The 12802-nt window shown below is 36.1% G+C and overlaps 1 protein-coding gene across 1 annotated transcript; it reads right to left on the bottom strand.

Annotated features, from left to right (window-relative positions):
- Positions 1–217: 217 nt before the first annotated feature.
- ODAM (odontogenic, ameloblast associated) lies at positions 218–9074 on the bottom strand. The gene is made up of 11 exons (XM_027545402.1): positions 9011–9074; positions 8881–8922; positions 8325–8372; positions 7553–7786; positions 7078–7122; positions 5037–5141; positions 4148–4195; positions 3262–3333; positions 2081–2239; positions 1782–1840; positions 218–594 (listed from the first exon to the last, which is right to left on the bottom strand). Exons 1-10 carry the CDS (start codon positions 9059–9061, stop codon positions 1811–1813), a joined length of 834 nt encoding a protein of 277 aa, XP_027401203.1. The 5' UTR covers positions 9062–9074; the 3' UTR covers positions 218–594; positions 1782–1810.
- Positions 9075–12802: the final 3728 nt, after the last annotated feature.

Below are 12802 nucleotides of genomic sequence, written 5' to 3'. Positions count from 1 at the left end.
TTTTGTATAAGATGTTGCTTCACCAAACCAGTATACATCTTCCTGGGGACCTATCCTTTTGGTGATGGCAGCCATCTCTCCATGTATCTGTGTCATATTGGAAATGTGCACTGAATGGGATCTGCTACCAAATAATTTTGATTCTAATAGGGATTGCATCAGAAGGAATCTAGTTGAATGGACCTGGGAGGAATAACGAGATGGTATGTCAAAGCTAAGAACATACTTTTGTTCATCAGTGTCAGTCACCACACTTGTAAATCCAATGACAGGATATCTTTATTCTCATCGATGCCACCATTTTTCCAGAGCTTTCCTTTATTAATGCGCTTATACAATTAATCCAGTGATATTCTATTCTTAGTGTTGTTACTTTACAGATTATGTAATGATAAGATATTTAGAAAGAAATGTAATTTTGTAAATCTAAGGTTATTAAATGATTGTATTACTTTTATGACCTTTAAAGAGTATAATGCTATTTATAAGTAAAAAGAAATTCAGAAGAGCCAAAAATATTTCATAGTTTTCAAAGAATCAATATTAATATTGAGGAAATAAAATGATACTCAGGGTGCTGCCACATCTTTTTTTCTGAAAAATAAAATAAAAGAGCATTTTAACATCATTAGACTGCTTTCTGTAAAATTCCCGAGATATTTTCTAAATTGCTTAAAAAGAAATAAAACTTTACATTTTCTTGCATTGGTTCAGAAGGTCACACTATACTGAAATCCCTTTAGTATTTCTGATTAAAAAGCTTGAATTATCTTGTATTGCACACAATGCCACCTTATAGAAGAGACTTCTAAAGAGGTGCTCACACTATTTACTTCTGGTTGTATTTTTATCGACTTTTTTTGAATCTAAGGAATGCTAAGTATTCATTTTCATAGAAAGAGAAATCAGAAAAGACTCAGAGGAAGCAGGGGACAGATTTTAAAATTCTTTGCCTTTTACTTTTCCAATTCAGACCAAATTATTTGCTTTTTAGTGTGTATTTTTTACGTGTTAGACCCATCCCAACCTGCCCTTCTATCAAACACCCACTAGCCTCATAGCCAGTGAAACTCATTAGGACAGGTAATCAATTAAAGTAATAGTTAATATAAAACTCATGGAATTTTAAATTTCCATGTGATTATGCATTTTAAAAAAAATTACTTTGAGAGTTTATTTCACTCCAAACTAACACAGATGTATTAGCATTACTTTTAGCTTGCAAAGTGAAGTGGTGATTTGGGGGAACTGACTTTGTATATGAGCTTCACTGGTTGCTCAGATGGTAAAGATTTTGTTTGCAGTGTAGGAGACCCAGATATGATCCCTGGGTTGGGAAGATCTCCTGGAGGAGGGCATGGCAACCTGCTCCAGTATTCTTGCCTGGAGAATCCCCATGGACAGAGGAGCCTGGTGGCCTACAGTCCATGGGGTTGCAAAGTGTTGGGCATGGCTGAGCAACTCAGCACAGCATAGCACTTTGCTTTTACTGTATGTAGAATGTCTGTAACATGGACCTAGTATATTTGCTATTTGTGTTCTCAGAGTTTATGAAAAGTTTATGGCGTAGACAGACACGATCCTCAAAAATTTATTTTGACTAAAAAATTTGCTAGTAAAATTGCTCATAATTATTGTTAGCTTTGTAGGAATATATAAGCATTAACGTTTTTTTTTTTTTTTTTCATTTTGGTATATACCTTTAGTTATTCTTACAATTTTTTTCTTTTAATTTAGGATATGTCATGGAACGTAAGGCATACCTCTTGGCAAATACCTACCCTAAACACTGAATGATTAGGACAACATCTTATGGTTCCTTCAGGCTATCAGTCTTGGCCTAGTGAGAAAAAATATGCATAAGAAGCTTTTATTAAATAAAAATTAAATTAGATTCTGATTGATTATCTGAAAGAAATTATTGGTCTTCTTATTCAAGGTTAAGACCATATATTCTACTATATCTTAACTTTGTCATGATTTACATAACTAAGTCCTATAAATCAAGCATGAACTTTATTTTTATACTTTCTATTTAGAGACCCATTTCTTTCATAAAAAGAATCTTTGATTACTTTACCTTCTTTTCCGTTAGCTCTCTGGTAATAATTGGGTCCACAGCAGAAGTAAAAAAAATTGTTGTGCTGGGTTTTTGTGAAGTTGAAGGAATGAAAATTCCTGCATTGGTGTGCTGAAAATTTATCATTTCTTTTTGTAAATATGGTGACACTTCTGCTGGCTATAAGGGTGAGAAAGAAAAGTGATTACAAGTTCAAACACAAGGTCAAAATTGGGAAGAATATAAAGCAGTAGGATTAAGATGTAAAGCAAGGATTTTATTTGAGAGATAAATACTTTATTAGTTTTCTGGACTAAAATCTATCCTTTAGAAAGAGTATGCATATATGCCAATAAACACGGATGTCTTTTAATACCTGACTTTAAATGAGTGTACCTGGGCTCCAAAATCACTGCAGATGGTGACTGCAGCCATGAAATTAAAAGATGCTTACTCCTTGGAAGGAAAGTTATGACCAACCTGAATAGCATATTCAAAAGCAGAGACATTACTTTGCCAACAAAGGTCTGTCTAGTCAAGGCTATGGTTTTTCCTGTGGTCATGTATGGATGTGAGAATTGGACTGTGAAGAAAGCTGAGCGCCGAAGAATTCATGCTTTTGAACTGTAGTGTTGGAGAAGACTCTTGAGAGTCCCTTGGACTGCAAGGAGATTCAACCAGTCCATTCTGAAGGAGATCAGCCCTGGGATTTCTTTGGAAGGAATGATGCTAAAGCTGAAACTCCAGTACTTTGGCCACCTCATGCAAAGAGTTGACTCATTGGAAAAGACTCTGATGCTGGGAGGGATTGGGGGCAAGAGGAGAAGGGGACGCCAGAGGATGAGATGGCTGGATGGCATCACTGACTCCATGGATGTGAGTCTGAGTGAACTCCGGGAGTTGGTGATGGATGGGGAGGCCTGATGTGCTGCAATTCATGGGGTCTCAAAGAGTCGGACATGACTGAGCGACTGAACTGAACTGAACTGATGGAGAGTATCTGGCATGTATTAGCTCCACAGTAAATATTTGATGAACTGAGTGAATTGAATCTTGTGTGGCAAAAGATTACAGGGTGAAGGAGTAATAATTGTTGATGGAATAATAATAACAGTATCATTAAAATGCACAATAGTGGAAGGAGCTGTAGGCTGTCAGTTGCTGATTTCCAGGAACTATCAAAGTGTGGTAAGGAAACTTACCATCGCAGCAATTTCAGGAGCTGTGCCTAGGAAGGGATCAAAGACTGGTTGCTGCTGTTCTACTGGCATAACCTTAAAAGTTGCAAAGTTTAAAATGGTATAAATTAATAATCCTTAAAACATTTATCTTGCACCTAAGGCAGTTTTACCCTTCTCAACTTCAATTAGTTTCTTAAAAACAAAAATCATAGTTTGGTTTTGAGAAAGAGAAAAGCAACTCCTGACACTGAGAAACTGGCCTAACACGATAGCTCTGCTGCAGTGTTTGCAGGAGCTGGCCTGACATTCTCTGCTGGACGCTGGTGTTTCCTGTTGTACCCTAACAATCCTACAGAATACCAATATCAGGCAAGATCACTTCTGAACATGACGAAGTGCAATCAAAAAAACAGCACTTGGTAATCTTGCCCACAGCAAGGTCCCTGTGCAAGGCATGAAAATATCAGGCATCCTTAGGTCCTGGATAATCTGAAGAATTTCTGTTTTTTTACCGATCATGGTCTTTGTCTCACTCCATTAAGTTACCCAGTCATAGAACTACCCCCAGTTCTTGAGATTCTTTACCATCTGAGCCACCAGGGAAGCCCAGTTCTTGAGAACTCCCAATCAAAAGTAATGTGACTACTTGAACTCTCCCCCAAATCACCTGACACAAGACCAGACCCTGTGAGAAGTCATTCCAACCCTTCCTGTTAAGACCCTCCACAGTTCCTCATGGTGTGTGTCCTCCCCTGCTGCAGTGAGTGGATAAATCCAATTTTGTCCAACTAGTGGTGTGTGCCTGGTGGGTTTCTGACTAAAGGTCACTGGTAGATTTAATAGTTTACTTAGCAAGTAGTTTCAAAAGTTAGTTTTTCTTTTTTTAATGAAAAATACATTTACTTACAGGTTCTACTTGTTGTGGAATATATCCAAATTCAGTATAGAATGGCATCTGTTAGAATTTAAAAAAATGTGTTAGATCACTTATGGTTTTTGTCAAATGCAGTGATAAATTATTAAAATATATGTATATTATATTGTACTAATACTTTTTTTGAAAATTTATATGTTCTAGGTGGTAAAAATAATTGTTAAATTACCAACCATCCTTTTAACAGCATATGATTTCTAGGTTAAAACTCTCTCTTTAAATTAGTATGACTTAATTGGAAGTACTACTACCAGTCATTTGAAGCATAATTTTCAGTTTTCTGTAATTGATTTGATAAGTTTTAAGTGATGATAAATTAAAAATCTAATTTGCACTCTAACTAAAAGTAATCTAGTTATGTATGAGCCATCTAAATTTATATTAAAAGTTTACTATTTTACTGAAGGTCCACAAAACTCAGTATTACATTACTTAATTGTATCTCATTGCTTTCCACCTGACTCAGTGGTAAAGAATCTGCCTGCTAATGCAGGAAACCGTGGGTTCAATCTCTGGGTTGGGAAGATCCCTTGGAGAAGGAAATGGCAACCCACTCCAGTATTCTTGCTTGGGAAATCCCATGGACAGAGGAGCCTGGCATGTTACAGTCAATGGGGTTGCAAAAGAGTTGGACACGACTTAGCCACTAAACAACAGCAACAATTCTTTCAAAATTCAATCTTGGAGTATATTTCCAAATTAGTGTTATGTTAAAAGAAAGCAGTATATCCTTTGATGACCATCAGTTCAAGCCATTGAGTTTTTGCACTAGGTATAAATCAGATATTCTCTTTTAAAATTTACCTTTTCTTCTTTATCCTTAGATGGAACTAGTTAAATTAAAATCAAAAGCTTGTAGTACCTGCTCCTCAAATAGCTGCTCTCTTGTTTGCGGCAGTGACTGTGCGACTGTTTGTTGAGGCTGTTCCCAGGGTAGGAACATGTAAACTGGGTAGTACTGAAGCATCTATTGTAAATAGAAAAGTACAGAAGAGCTTCCTTCAGATCAGGGCAGGCTTTAAAAAAATTCTATTATCAATATTGTTTTAAAGCTGATTTGTCTTTAGCGATTTTGTGAACAAAAGAACACATAAAGCAGTCCTTCCCAAACTTTAGAAAAAACGTGTATTGCACAGGACACTGGGCTTTGTTTTAAGGTTGCTTGGTCAAACACATTAGGAAGTGGTGAATTCAATTAATAACAGACCAGACTTCTTAAAAGGGTACCTGGAACTTTATATATAAGCTTTATATATAAATTACTTTGCAAATATCTAAGAAGATAGCCTATGCAGCATTTTCCATATATATTTTTTGACTCTTCATTCTGCAGGATGTGGTATTATTAGACACTCTACCGTGATGAATGAATTGTTCAGAAATGCATTGCCTTTAGTAATTGTCATTTTATTGAAACAACCCAGGTGCATTATAAGATATTTGGAAAATCTAGAAATAGACGAGGAAAAAAATAGGAGCACCTGCAGTTTTACCACTCACATCATCATGTATTGGTTTCCACTTAAGTCTGTGTGTCTGTATATGTGTTTATAGAAAATTGTGATCATTGTACACCTATAGAGTTTTGTCTCCTGTTATTTAATAAGAGCGCTTAATGGAAACGAGTTAAGAAAAACAGTAACAATGGTTTGAGAAGAGGTATATATTTTGCATCAGATCAGATCAGATCAGTCGCTCAGTCGTGTCCGACTCTTTGCGACCCCATGAATCGCAGCACGCCAGGCCTCCCTGTCCATCACCAACTCCCGGAGTTCACTGAGACTCACGTCCATCGAGTCAGTGATGCCATCCAGCCAGTGGCTTTTAACTCTGACTAAGAGTCAAAAACACCAGTTGAACATTTTAACAGATAGTCATATTTAAGATCTCCTCATGGGGTTTTGATTCATGAGGTGTGGGCAGGGTCCAGGTGTCTGTAATTTTCAATGTTATCACCAGAGATTCTAATGCAAAGCCATAACAGTGAGTCACTGATTTAGTGGTTAAAGGAAGGGTGAAGAATTAGATTCTGACTCAGCTATTTATTTTCATTAGAATTGGGAACTTAATCTCATAAAGACTTAGTTTTTTGATCCTAAAATGAAGTAATTCTACTTGTCAGGTATCTAATTCTCTAACTGGTATGGAACAGAATGAGATAATGTCTAGAGGTAATGTTTGTTTTATAATAGGAGTGGACAAAATCACATAATTATTGCACTAAAGCCAGGTGTCTAACTTTTTACAAAATTGTCAACATTCTTCTGGTGAATAATATAATCTATCCATATTCATATTTCTTTGAATGCAGGCTATTATATTAACACTGAGAGGGTTTTCTATGTTAATGTTTTACTAATTTGCTTTCTTTTCTTTAAAGATTCTGCTATTTAATGGAAATCACCACAATTTGACTGTAATATGGAGTTAAACTGAAAATATCCAAGAACCTGGAAATGTTTAGAGCATAACTCAAAAAAACCTCTCTCTACATCATATGATATTTCATCAGATTAATGCATCTTTCTCTGAACCAAAATTTAGGGTTGGCCAAAGTCAATCTATGGTATTTCTCCAGAGTTGTTATCAAATGCTAGCATTTTTTGTGGAAAGAGAACACAACCTAAGGCTTAGTGAGTTCCATAACTCCCAACACAGCCACGTCCTGGTAACTCGGGGGTCCTGGAGACTCCCAGCTTGCCTTTCTTTTAAAGCTGTTTAGTGAGCCTAACATTAACAAACTGCTGCAGAGCCCAGCAGGGGTAGTACCCAGACAGTAATAGCATTGCATGAACTTTATAGCCCTGCCATAGGAGTCAGAGCTACAAATATAGAAGAAAATGTTCAATGTAGAGAGTATGCAGCCATCTCTGTACAGGAGTGGTGGCCTTCCTTTCACTTACCTGTGCTTGCTCTTGAGGCATTTTGAAGAACACAGAGGGCATAACCTGCCAAAAAGGAATTATGAAAAAGTTACGCTTGACTTTTTAAAATTCCAGCGCTGATTTCTTTAGACCTAAGCGTATAAATGTAAAATGTATATTAGCAGACTTCTAGGATGAAAAAAGATCATCTACTATATGTACCAGCACTAATACAAATCATCCTTTTATTGAAGATGAAATTTCCCTAATTATCCTGTCCAAGATATGTTTTCACACTTTCAATTCATGACTGTGATCCTGGAAGAGCTGATTTATATGGCATTTTTCATGTCAAAAATCAGAAGTACAAGGAAGTACTTCCAGTGATGGTAGAAACACATTAGAGAAGCAATTCTTGCTCAGGAAACGCTTGTCTTATTTCAAAACTGATTCATATTCATTTTCACAAACCATGTGCATTATATTTCCTTTAGTTAGACGAGGCTGGACTTACATTCTTAGGGCCCCGTTGGGTCTGCTGTGGCGTCTGAGGCTGTGAGGGGTCCAGCTGTCCTGCCTGGGTTCCTTGGGCAAAACTGACCTGTCCTGGGACGAATATCTGATTTGGGACCAGTCCAGCAAACCACTCGCGAGTTGATAAAGAGAATGGGGAGAGTCCTGGAACTTGGTTCTGCTGCTGCTGTTGTAGAATTCCAGGGAAAGGAGGAAACCATGAATTAAATGGGCCCTGGGAAGACACAAGAGACAGAAAGGAAGCATTTCTCTTTCATTTAGAAAAGAATTAAAAGTCAGTCCCGAGTGAGAAAGAAGCAAATGTAAAACAGTTTCCATATTCTATTGCTGCATTATAAAAAAGGACAGCATCTTGGCACATTATGAATCAGGCAAATAGCATGAACAGTGGTAAATTCCCAATGATTGTGATGACAAATATGAATGAGGTGGATAAATGGTACAGAGTCGGCAGTTGCCAGACTGGTTTCAATACATAGATATATTTTCCTATTAGCTGTGTATGACTTTTCATAAAATGATTAATTTAACTATCTCATAGTTGAGAGCATTTGTGCCTGAAAATGTTCATTTGATTACAGCTTTTACTTCGGCCTTCGAATAAATGGAAATTAAAACATATGTGAAAAATTAGTAACTTTAAAAGTTAAGATTTCAGAAATAGAATCAGAAAACATTTTGTTCTCCTACTAAGTGCCACAAGAAAAGAGCGGTAGGAAATATTCTTGAAATAATTATTGGGGTAGGGATACCTGAAGCTGTAGTGGTCGAAGCTGAGCATTATTAAGATTCAGAAGCAACTAGGAAAGGAAAGATAATATGAAAACGAGATTACTACACATGTTAAAACTATTTAGAATAAAATTTACTACAAATTCTGTACAGTCAAATACTGTACAACTCAGTTCCTGTTAGAGGTGAGATGTTTTCTCACTAAGCTTGAACTAAATCATGGTGATTAGAGGTTAGGATTTAATTACCTCTCCTCTGCTGTGTGCGAGATTGCACAGCTGTACCCCATTCCAGTGGTATAGTCAGTCATTTTATGCTCTTAAACACCTATATCCACCCTGTTAAGTGTTATTAGAGCAAAAAGGTATACAAGAATCTGCTTCTGCCTTTAAAGAATTTGCAATCAAATAAGGGAGGCAAAGTAGTATTCTAGAAACAACCTCATATGCAAAACAAACATAAACATTGGGAATGCATTTGGCTACAGTTAGTGGGTAGAACTGCAGGATAAATCAACAAGAAGGCTTTTATCGTCCTGCTGTAACTGGGGATATTGTTTTAAATATTTAAACTAACCTCATTGCTGTTGCTTGCAGACATAAGGTGCTGTGGAATAAGCTAAACAAACAAAAAAATAGAAACAGTGAAAGAGGGATTTGTTATGGGTTTCACACAATGATCTCAATTTTATCATGAAATCACTCACGGGGGCTGACATTGTGGCTCCCAGTATGCCGAGAAGAATTAGAGTTCTCATTTTCAGATGAAATATCTAGAAAATACATTGTGAAACTTAGCTGTAAAAAGACTGTCTATGTAAAAATCATGATAACATAATTAGCCAGTATTGTTCAATCAGAAGTGTAGTTGGGTGAATTCCACAGTATTTACCTATGTCTTAGGATTTAAAATTAAAAAGTACATTTATAAGTATCTGTAACAGAATTCATCCTTTTTCTCAGAGCAGTTTTTTTAAAAAACCAAAATTGTTTGCTTGTCCTTTTAGCTTTCCCTAAATGACTCATTTAGTAGCATATGATCTAGTTGGAATTTATGAGCAAGAAGGACTCATTTCTTGTACTGTTCTACATCGTAGGGAATGGTTGTTTAGGTCCATGGCGGAGGTCAATGAACTCGGTCTTAATTATGAAAACAATTTTATTGTCTATTTAATGTGGTAAGAGTACTACAGTAAAGATCTGACAATAGCAGTTCAGTACCAGGAAGTTTCTAGGTAAAATTTTAATAACATTAAAATATATTAAAATAAAGCAACTGAGTCAAAATTTTCTAATTCAAAGAAAGAGGTTATAAAACTAAGCTGTAATATTGATTTATAGTATAATCTGTGGAAATATATTACCTCTTGTCCTCCAGATGCAAAAACTCTTGCTATAGTTCAAATGATTGTCCTGCACAAGCATTTAGAGTCATCTTGGTAGTTTGTCCTGCAGAACTGACTGATTTGTGTTTATAAAATTATGAAAGCAAAGATTTGATGTCTTACCTCACTCCTTTACTTATGAAGAGAAATCTAGACTCATTGAAGGCTTGTGTCCTTTTTAATCCTTCAAGTCTGCTGCTTGGAGCTTCTCCTAAATTTTAAAGTCCCGTCATTAGAAAAGGGGGACCAATCATTGTTCAAAAGGACGGGTGATTCAGTGGGTTTCAGACAATGGCTTAGCTAATAACCCCCTTCCTAATCATCTAGGTGGTATATGGATTCCCACAGTTTTAGTAATGTCATTAAATTATCCTTAGAAAATTTTCCCTGTGATCATTCCTGGCTTTTGCTTTGGTTATGACTAATTTTTCCAGAATAATAATTTTTCTCTGCTCCTTCTTTTTACCATCCTTAAAATGGACACCTTAATAGAGTAACTTTAAAAGATTTTATTCAAGGATTATTGAGTGATTAGTTCTATTTCAAGGGTAAAATACAAAATTTTTAAACAAAGGACTAGATCTAAAAGAAAAAAATTCAAAATCTGTTTAGGAGAGGTAAAGATTCTTTGATTATTAAATTCTGGACTGGGTAAAAATGAGCTATTTAGGTTCAATCTTGAAAACACCAGTGTATCTCCTTCTAGCTAATAATAAAATCCTTAAAAAGATTGCTAAACCTCTGTGAATCTATGACATATGTTTTTTGGATATATGCTGCTTGGGATTACATAATTTAATAAATATGAAGCATAATTGCCTACATTTTAGAAATGATGGAAAGTGAATATTTTGTGTTTTAAAACATTTCTTGTTGCTAAATATGATTTTAATATTCAAAATACAACTATTACTTTCTGCACTCATTGTTATTTATATTTTCTTCATAAAGCAAATTTTGTGTTTGTCTTATTTTCCTTTGTTGTTAATATTGACCCTGCTCTAATGAATAGTTAGGATCACAAATGTGATAATATATTAACAGTGAATTTCCATTGTGCAAGAGTTCTTTAACTAATTTAACCTTGAAAACTAATGGAAGCCTTACCATGTAGAAAACAAATTTATTGCTTTTCAATGAATTTGGCTTTCTTAGTAGAAAGAGACCCTTAGAACTTGAATGACTCATTAACACTAAAATGATCATTCCATTTGCTATCTAGCCAAAAAAAACTATAGGGACAAAAATAAATAAAGACAACAAGACCCCTCTTCACTAAAGGAGAGAAGCTTCTACAAGGATTGTATTTATATCAATTAGACAGGAACCTTCCTAAGATTTAGAAGAGTTATCTTTTTAGGTTAGCTAAATAGCTGGACCACCCCAGATGTTGATGCAGATCTTACTAGAGCCAAGTGGTTCTATAACTTAGCCAGTTGTTACCTGGACCAGTAGACTGGCTGAATGGGTGAATTAGGTTGATGGCTCTAAATTGCCTGATGATATATTTACAATGATTTGACCTTAGTTTGTTCTGAATATTGTCAAATTGAATTTAGTAAACCATAAGCTCTCAATCTCCTGAGATTCACTATTGCATCCATTGAACAGGGTCTTAGGCAGCTAACCCCACAACTGAGCCGGCAAGTTGTCAGAGCTAAACATGGAGAAAGTTAGGACCTATGTTGTATGTGCATGTGTGATCAGTCGTGTCCAACTCTTTGTGGCCCTGTAGACTGTAGCCCTCCAGGCTCCTCTGACCATGGAGTTTTCCAGGCAAGAATACTGGAATGGGTCGCCATTTCCTCCTCCAGGGGATCTTCCTGACTCAGGGATAGAACCCTCATCTCTTTTGCCTCCTGCATTGGCAGAGGGTTCCTTACCGCTAGTGTCACCTGTATTACAGAGCCAAAATAGAGTCAATGTGAACACTATTACCCTGATGATGAACAGTTTTGCCTAACTGCATTTCTTAAATCTGAAATTAGTTGGGAGGAGATTTCTGTTACTGTTTTATTTTTGCTTTATTTTTCCATTACTTGAATATTTTAAAGAAAAGCAGTTGAAACTCTCCAGTTACACAGCAAGTTGAATTGGGAGAAAGGTAAGGCTGTGCCCTCCTGTGTGATAGCTTTCAATTCCTAAGTCACCAGAGGAAAGTTGCCTCTGAGTAGGAAGGAAGGTAGCCAGGGGCTCTAGTTTAATTCTGAAAACATTGTAGTATGAATAGTGTCTGTGTCTGTTTCTCTTACCCATCTGTGTTAAACTTATTAATTTCTCAATTGCTTGTCAGTCATCCAGTGGGTATTCCATTGGCTTTTGTTAAATAAATGGGTTCCTTCATTCAGGGGAGAAAAAGGTGACCCAGACCCAGAGCCCTGTCAGTCTGTATGGATTAAGGTGCAGGGACATTAAGCAGAGGAAGCTGAAGATGAGGAAATCCTGGACCAGGTAGTGTCACTGTGACTTCATTATTTTGTTTTAGTTCAATTACCAGAACACCAGACATCCCTTTATTCAAATAAAAGTACAAAAACACATATCATCGCCAAGTACATTTGACTGTTGGATTATGTACCATTGAAATTGTCCGTATCTTTTCTTCCTGTAACATAAATGATGAATCAGAAATAACAATGGCTTTTAAGTTAGCCATTCTGAAATACTATCTCTGCTTTTGTTGTTGAGCTATTCTGAAAATCAGTTAAGAAGCTTATGGGAACCATTATGAAGTAGATTCTATGGATCAGGAGAATTAAATTTGAATTTTAGCACTGCTTATAATAAAAATAAATTTCTTGCTTATGAATTATATTTTCCCAGGAACTTCTATTTAGGCATCAAGGTAGGCAGGACAGATATATCACTGCCACGTTTCATTGAGAAAGCTGAGCTACAGAAGGTTCAGTGACTTCTTCCTTTCATTTTTCATATGACAGATACTCATTGTGCACCTGCTATAGTTTGTGTCCTTGCCAGACACTGAGAAATTAGTATTAATAGAACAGAAATTATTTCTGCCTTCACATAAATTACTCTCTCTTCCACTGTCAAAAACGTACCACAGTTGTGGCTACTTTTCAGGTCTTTTGATTCTTAACCAAGCAGCCTTTC

This window comes from Bos indicus x Bos taurus, chromosome 6, assembly GCF_003369695.1.
Source record: "Bos indicus x Bos taurus breed Angus x Brahman F1 hybrid chromosome 6, Bos_hybrid_MaternalHap_v2.0, whole genome shotgun sequence".
Taxonomy (NCBI): Eukaryota; Metazoa; Chordata; class Mammalia; order Artiodactyla; family Bovidae; genus Bos; species Bos indicus x Bos taurus.
This window is presented reverse-complemented; position numbering and strand designations above follow the sequence as displayed.